General features: G+C 48.2%; 1 protein-coding gene across 2 annotated transcripts in view; it reads right to left on the bottom strand.

Annotated features, from left to right (window-relative positions):
* Nucleotides 1-280: 280 nt before the first annotated feature.
* The window catches only part of LOC146796537 (actin, cytoplasmic 1), a 70,390-nt gene continuing 50,051 nt past the window's right edge, over nucleotides 281-20,619 (bottom strand). For both annotated transcript variants that reach the window (XM_085629158.1, XM_085629157.1), the window contains 2 exons: nucleotides 5,691-5,872; nucleotides 281-781 (listed from right to left, as the gene is read on the bottom strand). In XM_085629158.1, the coding sequence (XP_085485284.1) occupies nucleotides 638-781; nucleotides 5,691-5,872 (326 nt within the window). In that variant the 3' untranslated portion in view covers nucleotides 281-637. The remainder of the gene's footprint in view (nucleotides 782-5,690; nucleotides 5,873-20,619) is intronic.

Genomic DNA, 20,619 nt, shown 5'->3' with positions numbered 1-20,619 from the left:
TTTCTATTAAAAACAAACGGCTATCAAACTTTTTTTATTCTTTTTAGTTGAACCAGCCAAGAAAACTCTCAGGTTTTGCTTGATCTCAGTGAAACACTGTGTTGTGGGCACTTCGATGAAAAACAGCGCCGCCCACAAAGGTATTCAGGCTTTACGGCCTATTCTCTGTATGGCAGACTCTGGCCAGGATCATGGATTCCAATATTGTACAAGATGTCCCCAGAAAAGAGGACAAGCCAACATCCACGCCAACTGAACTCTGCAAAGATGATATAAAAGCTGGTAATGTGAACACAGATTTATTAAACCAGAACGAGATGCATTTACAACCACATTGACTGCCAATAGGTGCCTCAGGTGTCTTTTCTCATGGTTCAAAAAGGCATTTTAAACCTAGGAACACTGGCATGATGTAGTCTTTCTTTTGGAAAGGCATGGTTGTACAATAGATCCTGCATGGATTCTATATGGAGAAACTTTTTACAAGAGTAGAGTATCATCTCCTCTTTCCTCTAATGCTCGAAAATGTTTTAAATCTCGACTAAACTTATAAAAATGCAAGGTATAAAAAATTATAAAAAGCCTTGTCTATGGTTGCTTTGGCGTTTGTTTCACTGCAACTTTATGGAGAGTCCACTTAGAAGCATTTGCGGTGGACGATGGAAGGGCCGGACTCATCGTACTCCTGCTTGCTGATCCACATCTGCTGGAAGTTGGAGAGGGAGGCCAGGATGGAGCCACCAATCCAGACCGAGTACTTGCGCTCAGGTGGGGTAATGATCTGTGTAAGAAAAACAGAAGAATTATATGAACATGTACAACCACAATCTTTGGACAGAGGTGGACCGAGAGCATTTTCCGGATCCTATTCTCCCTCTTGAGTACTAACCTTAGCTACAGGTCATAGCGATGTGAAAGATATACTTGGGTCTTCAGTTAGACATTATCCTGCCAGCACATGGCAATACTGTTTCTACTAATGATAAATGTTTGCCATCTTCATTAATCTTTTCTTCATCATCATTTACACTAAGAGGAGGAGCAATCAGAAGGCATTTCTTGCAGTGCAGGCAGAACCTAGGCCTCTGTCTGTGGTACTGTGATGCATGCCCACACCTTTCTGTCTACATCTCTCCCTCTTGCTCTCTCTCACTCTTATTCACTCATTCATCTGCATCTTGAAGCTGGATTTAGGATGGCATTGCAGTTCAGGGCAAGATATTGGCAAAGCACACGTGGGTCAAGATTAAGGTAACTCTTCCTTCTCTTAAGCCCACTTCTCTTCTTTTGTCAATAATTGGAGTAGTTTGCTGTGCATGAATTTAGAATGAAAATAGTTCTGTATCACCTTGCACCAATCTTTGGCGTGGAGAGTCTGCTGACATAGCCTGGGCTGTACGGTTAATGAGATTTTTGGGAAAATCTTTCTTCTAAGCTATTACCAGCCTCATTAAGCTTGAGGGACAGGCAATAGTTTTTTTGCTCTGTAGATTGTAGACTTGTAAGACGTTTATAGATCTTTTAACTCTGATAACTGGGAGTTATAAGGAATAGTTTTGCCAGTGTGTTGTGGCTTTCTAGACCCCTACCTTCGTGGTCAACCCACGAGGCAACAAGACATTGATTTTTTTTTTGTGCACCACCTGTAGGAGAGTAGGATCTGCTTTACATGGGTACCCCCACTTTTTGCTGGTGTTTCACTGTTTTTCGACCTTAGTCTGGCTGTGGTCCTGCTAATCAGGACCACAGCCTAGCTGCTTCCTCTCTAAAATGGTTTCCATGTACATTAGGTACATATCTAATTGGATTCTGGAGTGCCTTATAAGCCCCTAGTATATGGTATACTATGTACCTAGGGCATAGGTACCTCAGAGGACTACCAGGGGCTGCAGCATGTATTATGCCACCCCTGGGAAGCACTCCAAAATGACATCGCAGGTCTGGTACTGCAGCCTGGGCAAGGGTGTGCTTGCACCCTTTATCGTGGTATAGGCTACCTATATCACTACCATTATACAGACACATATAAACCTATAAGCCACTCCTATGGCAGGCCTTGACAATCCTGAAGGCAGAGTGCTTGGTTTTGTGTGAGAGGGTGCCCAAGGATGAGCTGAGCCCCTCTGCAGCTTTCGGAAATCCTTCCTTATAGCTGTTCTGTGATCCAGCCATACCATATACTCTTAAGTGCATTATAACCTCACGGTAAATGCCACCTTTGGAATGGCTGCATCAAAACATGTTGTGTTTGGTGTCAAACGCTTTGGAATACTACCCCCCCTGCCAATTCTGGCGGCGGGGCTAGCATTCCACCCTTCTAGAGGGAGAGACATGTTCACACTGGCTAAACCCGGTAGGACTTTCCTGAGCCCTGGCATCACAAAATGGATGCCTCTGCCACAGACACTGGTCTGGCCTCCTGCTGCTGACCAAAACTCCAGCAGGGGAGGCCTGGACAATAGGTTTCATATCAAGGGGAGGTGTAACCACCTCCCCAGACAGGCAGATGTGTATTGGGGCTGGGCGGGAGCACTCTCTGGTGCTTTGAAGTCCTGCACTGGGGGCACACTTGGTGTCCCTGTGCATAGTGCAGTTCAAACCGGTTGCAGGGGCTACCTGCCCCTGCTCTGGTGTGAAACTGGACAAAGGAAATGGGTGTAACCACCCCTCTTTCCAAGCCCACCCATAGGTGGGGCCTTAGAGTTAGTCCATCCCCTAAACTTACTATAAGTATAGGAATCCAGTCCCTAGGACTTTAGATTACCCTGGACGAAACTCTGCAACATATATCCTGGACCTTTGACGTTCTACTTTAACTAGAAGACTGAAGAAATCTCCCTTGGGGTCAAGAAGTGGCTCCCCTGCTTGGCAGGCACCAAAGAAGCAACTGACCAGTCTGCATCGCTGAAGCTCCTGCCGGACGCCGAAGTCTTTGCATCACCAGAGGTGGATTTCCAGACTTCTCTGAGGCTACCCTGAGTCCACAGCAAAGCTGAGGCCCGTGGCTATCGTGGGTGATGTGGAACCATGACCCCTCAACACCGTGATCTTTTGCAGCAACAGCATCTTCCTGGTCCTCCTCGAAGTTGTGCTTTGGGCTCCGAGTAGCCCCAGCCTTGAGCACCTCCTCTACCGAAGATTGTTGGCCTCCACTCCATGAGTGACCAGTGGGCCAGTTTCAAGAACGACTGCTCGAGGCTCCTTCGTGATCACTAGCCCGTTGGCTAACAGGTCCCCACGAAGGCAACTCCTTTTCTGCTTGGGCTTTCCTGGTTGCTCCAGATGTGCCCTGACTTACCCTTGCTGGGTGAGTCCCTCAGACCTTGTTGGTCTGCACTGCAGTCCATTCTCTGAATTCCAGTGACTTGCCGCTGCCAAGGCTTGTTGGGTCCATTCTGGTCGTCTATACCGCAGCACTCGACAGACTTTGTGGGAGAGCTCAAATTCGGCTCGTGGACTCCGTCGACGCCTCCTGGACCTCGTGGCTGAAGAGTCAAGACACCCATCAACTCACCTGAAGCACCCGACATCTGTGGGCATTGGTCCATCCTGCCCTCGGTCACTGGCTAGTGACCCAGATTCTGTCCCCTCTGCTTTCAGGTTCCCTACAGCAGTTCTTTGCTGGCTGCCATTGAAATCGACGACGCGACCCGACACCAAAAGACACCTATGCACCCGGCTTCCCTGGGTGAGGTAACTCGAGTACTCTGGTGCTCACGTGGGTGCTAGCCCTAGAACTTCTTAAGTCCAAAAGGGTTTGGTCCTGACTCTATTAGAAGTGTCCCTAAAAACATACATAGTATCCCTTTAAATTTCCAACCTCGACATTGCCCATAGAAGATAACGGGAACCCGCGGTTGTGTTTACACACTGCATACAGTCCCCGTGGGTCCCCTGTGTCACTACCTTGGGTGGTTCCTTGGAGTCCCAGCGATTCTACAGGCTATAGGCCTAGTGTCTATTCCAGTCGTGGTTCTTATACCACTTTTTTGGTATATGGTTTGGAACGCCCCTAGGGTCCAAACGTGTATTTGTGCTATTACTGATGATTGCTATCTTGTAACTTAAGTACTTCAAACTCCAGTCTCATAAAGAGACTAGAGGGGTTTGTGTTAACCTAAATGCATATATTTTAAATATATACCTGGTGTGGTTGTCCTTTCATTTGATCATTCATGAGATTATAGACTGGTAAAACAAGCTGCTTTACATTCCTTCAAGACTTAGCCTGAAGGCTGCTCTCCATAGCTACCACTAGGATAGCTTTCAATAAAGGTTGTCTTTAACAAAAGAGGTTGTTTGGACTGATACAAGGTGCCCACTAGAACTAGTGGACAGCATATATCAGGCCACCTTCTCACACCACCCACCTTGTCATGATATATTCTGCACTTACATGCTCCTCCTTCCCTGAGAATGTTGGTTGGGTGGAGATTCAGTGTCTTTCATATAAAGACATTTGTAGTGCTGGTACCATTGAATCATAAACTTAGTGCTTCTCTTCTACATTAACGTAGGAACAAAGGCATGTTTTTGATTCCATAGTAGAGACTATACAATATTCAGAGGGCTCCTAAATTAGGGTTTGATTTCCAGAGGGCCCTTACAATGGCCACCTTGTTGCCCATTTTCATAGAATAATTGAAGCTGTAGGGCCACATGTACGAAGCACTTTTGCTGTCGGAAACGGCCAATCAAAATGCTTTTACATATGAACAAAATACAAATTGCGATTCGGTATTTGATATGGGCATGTTTAGTGTGTCCCTTCCAAATACCAAATCTAAATAGGATGTATGATGTTTTGTGACCGAATTACGGTCACAAAACATTCGTATTTTACTGACTCTTTGAAGGAAGTGGTAACTCATTCGCAAATAGGAAGTGGTCCCCAAAGGACTCCTTCCTCTTTGAAAATGGAAAACAAATATTTTTTAAGAGCAGGCTGTGGTCCAACAGCCTGCTCTTAAAAAATGAAACTGCAAAGTTTCATTTTTTCTTTTTAAATGCATCCCGTTTTCCTTGACGGAAAACAGGCTGCGTTTTAAAAAAAGACTGCTTTATTAAAAAGCAATCAAAGACATGGTGGTGTGCTGACCTCAGCAGACCGCCATCCTTGTGATGGCTGCAATTCCTAACGGGTTGCAAATTGCGACCTACCTCAATTATATGCATGGGTAGGTCTATTTGTGACCCACTAGGATTTGCTAATGATACTCAAAAGAGTTTTGTACATTAGAGATCCTGATTCAGAGCGAATCGCAATTAGGAAATTGGTATTCCTAATGTCAGTACATCTGGCCCTTAATTATATTGCTTTGGGTCTTAATCAGTGATTATGGAATTGTCTTAAAATTATATTGTTTTCCTCTGTGTGTGATGTTCGGTATTCCTATAATCTGTTTTCATTTGTCAAGTACTCCGAGAACCTGGATGGTGGAGATTCACATTTAACAAAAGTATCCAATAATTTAATCTTACATGCATTTAGCTCTCCTGCTACAGCTGATAGGTTTGACGCACTGTGCAGTTTGATAATGCATAGTCGTACTAGTATTAGTATTAGTAGTCGGAGGGTCTGAGCCAATCATGACTTCAAGCCGGAAGTTACCTACACAGTAAACCAGCCTCAAATCCTGTTCATTACAATGGTTCTATTGCTTGCATGTGGTACTGCTGTTGGAAATTACCTTAATCTTCATTGTTTGTGGTGAAAGGCTTGTGATCTCCTTCTGCATTCGGTCAGCAATGCCTGGGTACATGGTGGTACCTCCAGATAGCAAAATGTTAGCGTACAGGTCCTTACGGATATCAAGATCACATTTCATGATGGACATACATGTAGTCTCATGGATTCCAGCCACTCCCATTCCTGTCAGGAATGAACGGATAGGTCAGCAAATGACATAGTGCACCACCACAATAAAAAACAATTCCTCCCCAAGACAAAATTAACAGTTTTCTCTCTCAGGAACATGAGGTTACCTTTCCAACATAAACAATGTATTGAGTTTTCACCAGTGTTGCAATATATTTTATAACTAGGCTTTATCCGTCCAATTTCAGACCTACATCATACAGATAGTATGGCACAATAGGGTGGAAACACTTCAGCTGCGTTGATATTCAGATGCAAACACTAGCACGAGATGCAGCACAACAGGATTTTTTTTTTTTTTTTTTTAAAGTAGAGTGTCATCTGCATAAGCTAAATCCCTGACATCAGTATCACCTACACAGTACTCTGAAGGCACAAGGTACATCTAATTTCTTAAAGTACTGTTTCCTGTAACAATACAAATAACATAGGCGGTAGCGCTACACGTGATGCATCATATTCACTTAATTTATTTACCCTTTCCTTTGGCGTAATTTTGATCTTAGGAAAATTGCCTCTCTGACAGTGAAATTCTTATGGGCTCAAAAACGTTTTCATACCAAGGGATTTCCTTTGCCAAATTTCAGAGAAGAAAATGGTGTGGAGAGATTATTTTGCCAATTTATAATCTCTTGGTTAAAGTGTAGAAGATTATGCCTCTTATCTTGAATATATGAACTTCTATGAATACTTTTGATTTGGGAAAACAGGAACACTTAGAGGTTTGCCTAATAGATAATTTATTAAAATAATGGCATGTGTTCTATGTTCTGTTTATAAATCAAGGAGGTACTGTTCCTAAAACATAGAACAAGAAAGCTAGGTTGGAACCCTGGGGAATCTATATGATAATTACTTGGTGCCCTCACACATCCGAGTGGATGCCATGCTTCAACATAGGGCATGCGTTTTGTCGGGCTGGCGCTACAATGGCCTACGGGCCCTGCGATAGGGCACTATTAAAGGTACTGGACCTTTATTAGTGCCCTAGCCCCCCTTGTGCATATAACTATATTCTATCTAGTCAGTAATGTGGTGATTGGAGTTTGATTTATAGAAAAGGCATACCCGTTATTTATTGATGGTAAACTTAGATATTGTAGCTAGATGTTTGAACCAAGTGGAGGAGGAGTGGTACAGTGAGCTGATTAACAGTCTAGCCTTTTACAATCCATACAATGGACAGAACACTTGCAGGGAGCCTCCGAATCATGAACATTTCTTAAGATCAAAAAGTGAGAACAAGTAAAAAGAGAGGGTGAGCTTGAAAGGGAAGATGTAGTTCACTCATATTTTGAAAATAGTTGAATGAGTGATTGCCTACCTGTATGAAATTATCTATTTCTGTAAATGCAGCACACGCCTTGTTCTTCCTTATGAACCAATTATTGAGGTTTCGTGCCTCTAAGCAAAACTTAAAGGACAGAACAGGGCCCTACCCACTGAGGAACCAGGGTAAATCGTTAAATAGGAAAAACAATGGTTCCTGTGGAATAATAAAAACTATATTTGTAATAATATGCACAATCGCGATAAGTAGGGTTCGACTAATGTCAGAGGGGGAAGAAACCACATAGACTGATGATTTAATATAACACCATTTATAAGTTTTCAGGGGAGAAAAAAAGAGATATACATTGTTCCAAATTCATTGAAAAACATTTGTGCATAGTGTCCCAAGTAAACAAGGGAACCTAAAACATAAGTGAGAGTGTGATAATTATTTACAAGGTTTCCACAATTTCATACAAGTCGACCATTATCAATTATGTTCAGTGTGAACAGCAGCTGTATACAGCGATACACGCTGGGTAATGGTTAGCTTCTTCTATGTGTCGACGGTGTTTCGACCCTCTAATCAATGTAGGGTCTCTTCAGGACTGAATGATGTAGGGATATCTATGAAGGAAACGAGAAGAAAAGCATAAGACCCATGTACTGGCACAAATGCGAAAAATGAGAAGGATGTGTGTGGTAGAAAGTACCTGTTAGTTCAATAGCGCAGCCTCGTGAAAATGGTGTGTCACACGTGAAAAATGAAAGGGAAGTAAATACTCACATGAGGACCCGGCCGGGTACTGGTATTGTGAGGAGAGAAGAAAAGGGGTAACTGTCACACATTGATTGTGATGTCAAGGGGAAACTGGATGGAGGGGAAAGAAGGGATTTCAAATGTATTGGGAATATCCGGACAGCACTTACCCCAATGTGAGTGAGGAAAGACTGACAATTGAAGGATTCAAGCGGCCTATACAGCTCGTAGACGACTCACTACAGCCGTAGTGGTCTGGCAATTCCAAATGGACTTTTGGAGAAGCGGTGTGGGGAGCAGAAATGCGTTATCGTTTAAACAGTGTCAGTCGGGGCGTGGCCAAGATGGCGGCGGGGGCGTGGCCAAGATGGCGGCGAGGTGAGACGCATCTCTCTGTCTCTCCCTGGCACGCCCGAGAAAAGCGCCCAAACGGGACCAATTACCTCCTCCGTTTCCGGCACATAGCACTGTCAGCGACGCCCGAGAGCGAGGCGCGCCTGTCGATACCCCGCAAGCGCTCCCTTGAGCAGTGGTGACCTTCCACAGGCGGGGGAAGTCGACGGCCGGCCGCGGCCTAGGGACGAGCGTCGCAGCCCCGGCCTAAAGTGAAGATAAATCGGCGGGGGTGAGCGACCCCCGTGGCAGTTCCGGCGGCGCATAGACGCACTGCCGACCCTCCGGGGCCGAGAGGACTCGGAGCCGCACCTCAGCGGGCACAGCGACGGGGCGTCCGCGACAGCAGCACAGACTCGGAGGACACAGGGGCGGCTGGAAATCAGGAACGCCTGTGGCCTAGCAGGGCACGGCGCCGGCCTGGACTGGTGAAGAGACTGCTGAGGTGCCCACAGACGGGGACAGCGGCCACGCACCCACATTAGAGCGGGGGGCCTGTCTGGCTGGTGGACGTCCGGGGTGAGCGGGGGGCCTGTCTGGCTGGTCGACGCCCGCACACGACAGCAGATCAAGGCCTGGAGGTGGGAGAGCCGGCGGCAGAGAGCCCACAGTCGAGAGCGGAGGTGCCGGGGTGACTGCAGGCCCCCTGAGGTGAGAAGGCTTATTGTCCGCAATCCACAGAGGCAGCGGGGGCGGCCCACGACAATCGAGCCCCCGGCACGAGGAAGGGCCGGGAGGCGCCCGGCGGGCGGGGGACGGAGCGGACAGGCCCCACGGACAAGACTGCGGGACTGGGGCGGGCGGGGGCTACTGCCGCGTCACCCCACAACAGGTGGGAGAGACCCCCAGGAAGCAGAGAGCGGTAGCGGAAGATACCTGTCCCCCAACAGCGGCTGCACAGGAGAGAGGCGCAGAGGCCCACGGACACTGATACTGGAACAGGTTCTTCAAGCGGAGGGGGATACTGGCGCCGACCACGAGGGTGGGCCATACATCTCTCTAGAGGCGGACGGGGCCTGCGGCGGGTAGTAAGCTGCGGAGAACAGACTCCGGGGGCCTACCTGGCCGGTTTGCGGCCCGATTCCTGGTGCCACGCTTAGAGAGACAACACAGCAGTGAGCCCAACCAAACGATGGCAACCCTGAGGGGTAAAGGCAAAGACAAGACCCAGAGCAAGTCGCTGCAGGAGCTGTTTGCCAAGACCCAAGGGGGGGGCGACGGCGGCGGCTCCCGAAACTCGGACGACCGCTTCTGAGGCGATGCAGTCGAAGGGGACCGGGGACGACGGAGCGGAACCGATCACCAAGGCATTCCTACTGTCGCTGTTCGCAGAGCAGCGGGAGGAACTCAAAGGCATGAGGCAGGAACTCGCGGCGGAGCTACGGGAGGTACGGAGGGACCTGGATGGTCTGGGAGAGAGAGTACAAGCGGTAGAGGACAGGGCGGATGCACAAGACACGGAGCTCTCCCTGGTACACCAGGATCTTCTACGGCTCCACGACCAACAGGTGGACATTCAAACCCACCTGGAAGACTTGGAGAACAGGTCGAGGCGGCACAACATTCGCATCCGGGGGGGTGAAACGGAACGCCGAAGCAGGGGACATCTTCGCCTTCACGCGAGAGCTCTTTAACCAGATCCTGGGGAGGCCGGCTGGCACTGCGCTCATCCTGGACAGGGCCCATCGGGTGGGCCCCCAGCACCGGGACAATGCCCTACCTGCCGACATTTTGGTCTGTCTCCAGGACTACAACACTAAGGAGGAGATCCTCCGTAAGGCCAGGACACAGCACCCCATCGCCTTTCAAGGTCATCTCCCGGTGCTCTATCCGCCCTGACCCTACAAAAACGCAGAACATTTTGCCCTGTCACGGACGTCCTCCGTCAACGGGACATTAAATACTCCTGGGGCCCCCCGTTTCGTCTTATCTTCCGGCACAATGACCGGCTGTATCAGCTTCGCTCCCTGACGGAGGCGTGCAAGCTGTTGGACATTGACTGCCCGAAGGAGGAGGAGGATGGACAGGCAACGAGTTCTCAGAGAGTCAGCGGCCGAGGCTCAGGCTGGAGCCAACTGAAGCAGCGACATAGGGGTACCAGACGACGGAGGCCGCCCCCCGAGGAGATCGCCCAGGGACGTCAAGATGCCATATCCTCGGTGGCAGAATCGCTGGCTCAGAAGGGCGAAGCCCCTTGAGGGTGACTACCTGAGGGAAGTGATAATGTAGTTCCTTTTTAGTTTATAATGCCTCTAAGCTCGTTGGGGCTGTGCTGGCGGGCACGAGGGCGGGTGGGCGGGGGAGAGGGGACAATTTGGTACGCCACGTTACCCTCAGTGACTTTGGACATTCTGATCTTCCTTGGAAGATGGACTCTTGGTTTGCTTAACAATGTTGGGGAGGGGGAGGGAGGACTCACGGGGCTAGTTGGGGTTTCATTCTTTTCTATTTCCTTCCCTCCTTTCTCTTCTCTTTCCTGTGTCGGGTTCGAAGGGCGGTGGTTGGACGGCTTGGGCGCACTTTGGCCACCACAGGGATGCATATATATAACTGGTTTCAAGATAATCAGCTCAAATGCAACTCGGATAAATCCGAGGTTCTCTTCTTTGGCTATCCCCCAGATACTTGTTGGAAATCCTGGTGGCCGACGGATATGTTTCCCCCTTCTAATGCGGCACTGGTGGCAAAAAATCTCGGGGTCAAGATGGATACCCTTCTCACCTTTAAACCACAGATTATGAGCCTGGTCGGTCAGTGCTTCGGGGTCTTAAAAACGCTCAGAAAATTTCTTCCCCTTCTTTCCATCGCCCATAGGAAAACAACAGTGCAGGCCCTGATAGGATCTAGGCTGGATTACGCCAATGTCCTGTATCTGGGCCTTCCGAAGTTTCTCCTATCGCGCCTGCAGATTGTGCAGAATTCGGCCGCTCGGGCAATCTTTGGTCTCGGTCATCGCGCCCATGCAACCGGTCTGCTGCAAACTCTTCATTGGCTGCCTATCCAGAGGCGCATTGAATTTAAGACGCTCACGTTGGCTTTCAAGACCCTTCACGGCACTGGCCCTCGCTACCTGAGGAAGAGGATCGGTCTTCATATGCCAGCTAGAGCCTTGCGTTCCGCGTCTCTATCTCTCACCACGGTCCCAGCAATCAGGCGTGCCCGGATCGGGGGACGGTCTTTCAAATATCTCGCGCCCCGGGCCTGTAATGCCCTCCCATTATCCCTAAGAAAGAGTGAGAGTCTGACGGCCTTTAGAAAAAAGCTCAAAACATGGCTGTTTGGCCAATAAGTTTCACCTTCTCCTGATGGAATTCTTTGGTTACGGGTCTGACAGCGCCGGGACACTCTGCTTGAGTAGCTGAGCGCTTAACAAAACCCCCCATAACATAACATATCACAAGCTAGCGTTCGCTGACAGGTGGGAATGCCTCCAATAACACTTAAGATCCTTACGCTCAATGTCCGGGGCCTGAACAATCCAATTAAACGTAGATCCATAATCTCCCTTCTTGCACAGTCAGGGGCGGAGCTATGCCTGCTCCAAGAAACGCATTTACTTACGAAAGACACACACCGGCTGCAGTCCAGGTCATTCCCCATACAGTTCTTTTCCTGTGACTCCACAAAACGGGCGGGGGTGGCGATACTTCTCGCACCGAAGTTCAAAGGGCTCTCGATGTGTAAAGTGGCAGAGATTCAGGGCAGGCTGCTGGTTTACCAATTCCATATGGGAGATTACACATTTACAGCAGGCACGATTTACGCACCCAATGACAGACCAGAACACTTCCTCCATACGGCATTGACGTAATTGTCGGCCTCCCCGGACCGGAGGTTACTACTCGGGGGTGACCTAAACCTGGTCTTCGACAACGTGATGGACCGTTCTGCCCGCCGCACGGGGCGGGTAGGCGCTCTATCACAGACGGGTCACACAGCGCTGCAGGAATTAGATATGGTGGATCTCTGGCGGTTATACATTCCCTCGGCCCGGGAGTATACGCACACTTCAGGTGCGCATGGCACATATGCGCGCCTGGACTACTTTCTGGCCACCCGAGCACTCGGTCGGGAGACCTCGGAGGTGGAGATCTTAGCGGCATCCCTCTCTGATCATGCAGCGGTGGTTATGACGCTGACGCTCCCGCCCACGGGCAGGAGGATGCACCAATGGCGGTTGCGGGATACACTCCTGCTTCGCCCCGTGGTGGTCAAAAAGCTACAAGGGGTCATTGAAGAATACCTTTGATTCAATGACAACGGAGACACAGCCCTACCTACGTGTTGGCTTGCTCTGAAGGCGGTGGTTCGGGGTGCCATTATAGCCCTCTCCGCGGCAGAAAACAAAGAAAGACAGGTGAAACGCATGGAGCTATCGCAGAAAGTCAGGGAACTAGAACGTATGCATAGCCGTACGGGGGCTCCGCGGGTCTGGCGGTTGTTAAAAACACAGAGAGCGCAGTTGGAAGCGCTGGACCGCGACAGGGCAGAGTATGCAGCACTACGCCTCCGGCATAGCTACTATGTGGGAGGTGATAAATGTGGTAGCCTCTTGGCCCGCTGCCTGAGGGAGCGCAGACTGAGAAAGGGCGTCAAGGCGATAGAGGACTCCCACGGGGTCCTGCAAACAGACGACGGGGAGATTGCCGCGACGTTTCGGGATTTTTACGCCCGGCTCTATGACGAGCAGCCACTCGACGGTGGCGGGCTAGACGCGTATTTGGAACAAGCACGGGTGGAAGGCCTTTCAACACCCCAGGCAGTGCTGCTGGAATCGCCGATTCGGCCGGAGGAGGGGATTTCGGCCATCTCGAGGCTCAAAGTGGGCAAGTCCCAGGGCCCCGATGGCTTTACGGCTACGTTCTATAAGCAATTCTGCCCATTGGTCACCCCCATACTCACACGACTCTTCAATTCGTTTGACACGTTCGGGGAGATGCCCCCTTCTTTGCTGGACGCCGCAATAGTGGTGATCCCCAAACCCGGGAAATATAGCAAACAGTGCGGTTCCTACCGACCGATTTCCCTCCTAAACGTGGACCTCAAGTTGTACACGGGGATCTTGGCGGCCCGTATTGCGCCGCACCTGCCGAACCTCATAGATCCGGATCAGGCAGGCTTTATCCCAGGCCGTCAAACGAGCGACCACACAAAACGGGTCCTACATCTTATTGAGAAAGCCTCCCGCTTCCCGGCCGACTACGCCCTCCTGGCGGTGGATGCCGAGAAGGCCTTTGACCGGGTGCACTGGCCCTATCTCGAAGCGGTCCTACAACGGTTCGGCCTGCAGGACAAAATGAGGGCACGAATACTCAACTGCTACCGTGATCCCCATGCTTCGGTCCGAGTTAATGGCCACACATCTGCGCCATTTCGGATCTCTGGGCACTAGGCAGGGTTGCCCCCTCTCCCCGTTGCTCTTCGCAATGTACATGGAACCCCTAGCACAGCACATACGACAAAACGGGCGGATCACCGGTGTTCGTTTCGGGGGGGGACACCCACACGATTTGCCTCTATGCCGATGATGTCCTATTGACCTTCAGAGAGCCCTTAACGTCCCTGGGAGCGATCCTGGAGGAACTCACCGCGTTCGGGGACGTATCGGGCTTCAAAGTTAACATTGCTAAATCAGTGACGCTCTCCCTTTCTCTCACACCGGGAGCGGTGGCAGACCTACGTGCAAAATATCCGGTCCCCTGGACAACGGGACCAGTCCCCTACCTCGGGGTGCAGCTGACTACCACGATCCCGAGCATTCGGACCCTGAACTACGACCGTCTTCATTCCACCATTAAAACGGATCTCCATCGCTGGCGACGTCTGCCGCTCTCGTGGCTTGGACGGGTGGTGGCCATCAAATTGACGATACTGCCTAAGAGTCTGTGCGTGTTCCACACGCTCCCCATATACCCACCGAAGGGCTGGATCAAAAAGGTCCAATCCGAATTAGCACAATTCATTTGGCAAGGCAGGAAACCACGTCTCAAACACCAGATTAGTTCTCTCCTGCCGGAATACGGTGGCATTGGAGTCCCCGACATAATGCTCTACTTCCAAGCCGCTCAGCTACGCTACCTGGCGGAATGGATGAGGCCCAAATCCGAAAAACATTGGCTGTTCCAGGACCAAGCGGTGGCAGGGACACCCCGTGCCACAATCCCGTTTCTACGACGGGAACAGCGGCCACCTAACCTATATGCCTCGTGGGTGACCCAGGCAACAGTACGGATCTGGGACCAGACCGGTGAGAGACAAGAACTGACGTCATTCCCCTCACCACTAACCCCTCTGTTCGGAAATTCCGATTTCCCGCCAGGGCTCCCGGAGTCCACTTTCCCGGGTTGGCGATACTCCGGCTGCAGAGCACTAGGGGTCCTGTATAATGAAGGCAGGTTCATCCCCCTGGCACAGTTGGCAGCTGACTATGGAATTCCGGCCAAGGACCTGATCGGGTACTTGCAGGTTAAACACTGGGCCACACAGCCACGGTAGAAACGCGCAGCGCAACGCCGGCTCACACCGTTCGAACGCTGGCTGATCACACGCCATACAGACAAAAAACTGACATCGGATCTTTACAAGACGCTCCTTTCGTCACACTATCACTCATATCACGCAGGGAGGGCACGATGGGAGAGAGACTTGGGAAGGGACCTACTAGCAAAGGAATGGGAGGGCAGTTGCTATAGGGCTCGCCACACGGCTACACACACAGGGCTCACTGAGACGTTCACTAAATTGGTGAACTACTGGTATTACACACCGGAACGCCTACACCGCATGGATAGCTCACACAACGCAGAATGCTGGAGGGGGTGCGGTCAACTGGGCACCTTAGCACACATTCTTTGGGATTGCCCCTTGTTATCTTCATATTGGCGACAAATCCTGGATGAGGTGGACAGATATTTTGACACAGAGCTGCCCAGAATCCCGGCTTACATCATCCTGGGGGTCCCCAATGCCATTACTTACCCCTTGAAGTGCCACAGGGGGAAAAAGATAGCCCTGGTACTAGGGGCGGCCACACAGTGCCTGCTAGCCTGCTGGAAAACACCCCGCATACCCACACATTTAGAATGGCTGCACCGCCTCTGGCATATCTTAGGGATAGAGCGTATCTCTTTGACATTGGCGGGAAAAGGCGCCTCCTTCCGAAACTGTGGCAGCCGTTCCGGTCCCTCCTATCCCAGGACTTCAGGGAGCTGACGTGTCCCCGATACTTACGCCTCTTACGGCTCAGTACAGATCCGGAAGATAGGGAAACCGCATAGACACCCTGATTAGAATATTGGCCCAGAGGTGGCCCTTTACGCTCTGCTTTCAGGTCCCTTTGATCCCGAGATAGGGTCTCAATTCTTTTCTTTCTTCTTCTTTCTTTCTCTCCTCTGACTATCTTGTTAACGGGAAAGGGGGGGGGGTGAAGGCGGGAGGGGGGTTTCTGGGGGGTTTGGGTTAAGGGTGGGGGGAGGAAATGATAGCGGCTGATGGGACTAGCAAGCATCTCTTCGACTTCCCACCCAACCGTTAGCGGTGGAAGCGAGCCAAGCTTATTCTGCCCTCGCTGAGGCCAGGGAATGTGTAATTGCTTGATGCTATACTTTCCTTTGTTGAAAACCTTAATAAAAGATTTAAACCTAAACAGTGTCAGTCCACTGTAAATATTCCTGGGGAAAGGACTTAAAAATGGCAAGATATCAGTAGCAAAAAAAGGCTTTGCAGCTAAGGTGAGCATCGGGAAATGGTGGCGTTATGGCCGTTCCTTACCAGGATCGTGAATTCATTCCAACCAGCGTGACAATGCTACACGTGTGCCTCCACAAAGCTGCGTGGTACACTGACGTTATATGCAGTGTTTTTCCGCCGTCAATCAGAGCGAACGGCAGGCCTCGCTTGCGATAACCGCTAAGGTGTTTCATTCGGTTATCGGTGAACGTGAAAAAGTGAGGAAAGACCTCAGTTTGTGATAAGTGGGTAAAAGAAAGAATAGAGGTGTGTGGCACACGGTGGATAAGGCGCACAAACGCATGTGAGCAGAATAATCACTTTTTAACATAATGTTTCAAGCTCACAGGACTTACGTGTGCATATTTACATATTATACAGAGAGCATAGAACTCTTGTGCATGGTGCCTAATCAGTGATGGTTAATATTTCTTATAGGCTTAGGCAACAGGTTGCCAGTATCTTATCTCAGGGAGGACTCGAATCGGGTTTTCCCTAGTGTCAGTATATTACCACAGTCGACATATGGTAACATGGACACTGTGTTTGGAAAACATAACTGTAGCATTCTGTCAAAACAGACACGTGAAATAAAGAGGCATCTTAGTATAAATGATCTCATATATCATAATCGGTGTGTATACATACATTAGAACCAAATAATACTTAAATATTTGCAAACAAATCTCTATATACATAAGATATATTAACACACGATGTTCGGTACACAGGTACTGTTTCTTGACATAGCAGGCCCGTCAATGGAGTAACATTAGTGTTTCAATGAAGTGTGGTGACATAACCTCTTCATTCTTCAGCACTCAACACTATCCAGACCCATCTGACTTTTACATCCACAGTCCACAAATCTACTATATCATTCCTTGATCTCAACATTAACCATGACAATGGGATACTCTATACTTCCCTTCATAGAAAACCGACAGAAAGAAATACTCTCCTCTCATACAAAAGCCAACACCCCCGCGCATTGCGGGATGGGCTACTCTTTGGCCAATTCCTTAGGGTACGCCGTAATTGCACACACAAAGCAGACTATATGCAGGAATCTGAAATACTCCAAACCAAACTGGTCACAAGAGGTTACCCCAACAGACTAGTGAAGAAGTCTATGAAACGTGCCTGGCATTGCCTCAGAGTAGAACTTCTCAAAACCAAAGACAAACTCAGTCTTGACAAAATTGTATGTGTCACTACCTTTGGCACTCATACTAACCAAGTCCGCAACCTGATAACGAAAAACTGGAACATAATCAAGAGCATTGATCCCACAATAGATACCCCTCTGTTTGCCTACAAACGAGGAAAAAACAGTAAAGATCATCTCATCAGGTCAGCAACAGATTTAAAGACACACAGAACTAACTCATTAGTAACTGCATGGGGTCTACCTAAAATGAAAGGGCACCACAAATGTGGGAATTGTGTCTCGTGCAATTTCACATTTAACATCAATACGTTTGAACATGGTAATGTCAAACACAATTTAGAATATTTCTCTAACTGCAACGCAACACACTTGATGTTGTGTATTGTATATGGTGTCCATGTGACCTCCCCTATATTGGAAAAACACAGCAACCGGTCAAGGCTTCTATCGGCCAACACCGCTGTCGTATACGGCGATTAGTCACCAATGCCCCCCCAGTATCTCATTACAACGACAAGAACCACACTGCAGAAGAGATAAAATGGCAAGTAATTGACATCGCCATTTTACCTGAGAGAGGTGGAGACATCTCACAGATACTACAGCGCAGCTAATGCCGCTGGATAGATAGAGTTAGCTCAATAGAAGAAGGGCTCATCTTGGCTGAAGAATGGAGAGGTTATGTCACCACACTTCACTGAAACACTAATGTTACTCCATTGACTGGCCTGCTATGTCAAGAAACAGGACCTGTGTACCTAACATCGTGTGTTAATATATCTTATGTATATAGAGATTTGTTTCGAAATATTTAAGTATTATTTGGTTCTAATGTATGTATACACACCGATTATGACATATGAGATCATTTATACTAAGATGCCTCTTTATTTCACGAGCCTGTTTAGACTGGTACAGTTGTTATGTTTTCCAAACACACTGTCCATGTTACCATATGTTGACTGTGGTAATATACTGACATTAGGGAAAACCCGATTCGAGTCCTCCCTGAGATAAGATACTGGCAACCTGTTCCAGCTTTCTGCATAATATGTAAATATGCACGCCTAAGTCCCGTGCGCTTGAAAAATTATGTTAATAAGTGATTATTCTGCTCACATGCATTTGCGCGCCTACTCCACCGTGTGCCACACACCTCTACTCTTTCTTTTACCGACTTATCACAAACTGAGGTCTTTCCTCACTTTTTCACTTTTACCAATAACCGCATGAAACGCATTAGCGGTTATTGCAAGTGAGGCCTGCCGTTCGCTCTGCTTGATGGCGGGAAAACACTGCATATAATGTCAGTGTATCCTGCTAATCACTGTCATCTGACCTGGAGACAAAGCTGACTCACGCAGCTTTGTGGAGGCACACGCGTAGCATCGTCATGCTGATTGGAACAAATTCACGATCCTGGTAAGGAACGGCCATAACGCCACCATTTCCCGATGCTCACCTTAGCTGCAAAGCCTTTTCTGCTACTGATATCTTGCCCTTTTTTAATCTTTTCCGAAGGAATATTTACAGTGGACCGACACTATTTAAACGATAATGCATCTCTGCTCCCCACACCGCTTCCCCAAAAGTCCATTTGGAATCGCCAGACCACTATGGCTGTAGTGAGTCACCTATGAGCCGTATAGGCCGCTTGAATCCTTCAATTGTCAGCCTTTCCTCACTCACATTGGGGTAAGTGCTGTACGGATATTCCCAATACATTTGAAATCCCTTCTTTCCCCTCCATCCAGTTACCCCTTATTATCACAATCAATGTGTGACTGTTACCCCTTTTCTTCTCTCCTCACAATACCAGTACCCGGCTGGGTCCTCATGTGTGTATCTACTTCCCTTTCATTTTTCACGTGTGGCACACCATTTTCCCCAGGCTGCGCAATTGAACTAACAGGTACTTTCTACCACACACATCCTTCTCATTTTTCGCATTTGTGCCGGTACATGGGCCTTATGCTTTTCTTATCGTTTCCTTCATAGATGTCCCTACATCATTCAGTCCTGAAGAGACCCTACATTGATTAGAGGATCGAAACGCCGTAGACACACAGAAGAAGCGAACCATTACCCAGCACGTATCACTGTATATAGCTGCTGTTCACACTGAACATAATTGATAATGGTCGACTTGTATGAAATTGTGGAAACCGTGTATATAATTATCACACTCTCACTTATGTTTTAGGTTCCCTTGTTTACTTGGGACACTATGCACAAATGTTTTTCCAATGAATTTGGAACAATGTATATATCTTTTTTTCTCCCCTGAAAACTTATAAATGGTGTTATACTAAATCATCGGTCTATGTGGTTTCTTCCCCCTCTGACATTAGTCGAACCCTCCTTATCGCGATTGTGCATATTATTACAAATATAGGTTTTATTATTCCACAGGAACCATTGTTTTTCCTATATAATTAAGCAAAACTTAATCACAAGCTCCAGGTTCTCTGGCATTGTAATTTACATGGTGTCAAGGCGGCTCATATGTTGCTTGACTTTGAGCTGACACACAATGTCTGGCTTAGAGAGTGGCAAACAGTCTTCAGAATTATGTGAATTTTGTAATTAACAGGTAAATCATAATATTTGGTGTTTGGAGCTATCCTCAACAATTAAATTGTTCTATTTGGCAATTATTATTTCATACCCAAGTCACTGGAGCTTTTATGGTAAATAATTACAAACATGAAAAATACAAAATTATTTATGTTTTTTGATGAAGCAATACATGACAAAGCCAGAGACTGCAATAAGAATGCTAAATAAAGTCAAATGCCTAAAAGAAATTTCCACCCAGCAGTATTTTGTGTGAGCTTCTTCAAGAAGGATGTCTTGGATTTTAATGGTATGGTTTCTAAATTGTAACCAATATGGCTCTGTAGTGCCGGATTCTTCTACTCTCTCATTTTGCTGCCATTTGTTTCTTTCTTGTTTACAGAGCACAGACTACTTCCTTATTACTATTTTTAGGATTGCTTAGGACTGTAGACATCTATTTAGCATTGAATACGGATTATAGCTATATAAAACTGTCACAGGAATAGTAGGGTGGGTGGAACTTGCAGAGTTTTACTCTGCAGAATTTCGCCAACAGGTGGAAAATATCCTGCTGGTGCTGCAATTTAGCACCGGTAGCGCAAGCAGCGCAGAAAATCAGCACAAACGGAAAGCGCGGCCTTTCGAGTTGATTTTGCTCCACTCAAAGTGAAAATCTACCAGAGTGGTAGCAGATCTACTCGAATGATAGCCCTCTGACCAGAATGCCAGCGACCACCCGGGTTAGAAAATAGTGTTAGGAATTGCCAAATCTCACTCGTGCTCACCAGCTCCAATATTTTGAGCCTCATGGGGAACAAAATCAGCCACACAGCGATTGGCGGAATATGGCTTGAGTAA

Source organism: Triturus cristatus, chromosome 10 (genome assembly GCF_964204655.1).
Source record: "Triturus cristatus chromosome 10, aTriCri1.1, whole genome shotgun sequence".
In the NCBI taxonomy this organism is placed as follows: Eukaryota; Metazoa; Chordata; class Amphibia; order Caudata; family Salamandridae; genus Triturus; species Triturus cristatus.
This window is presented reverse-complemented; position numbering and strand designations above follow the sequence as displayed.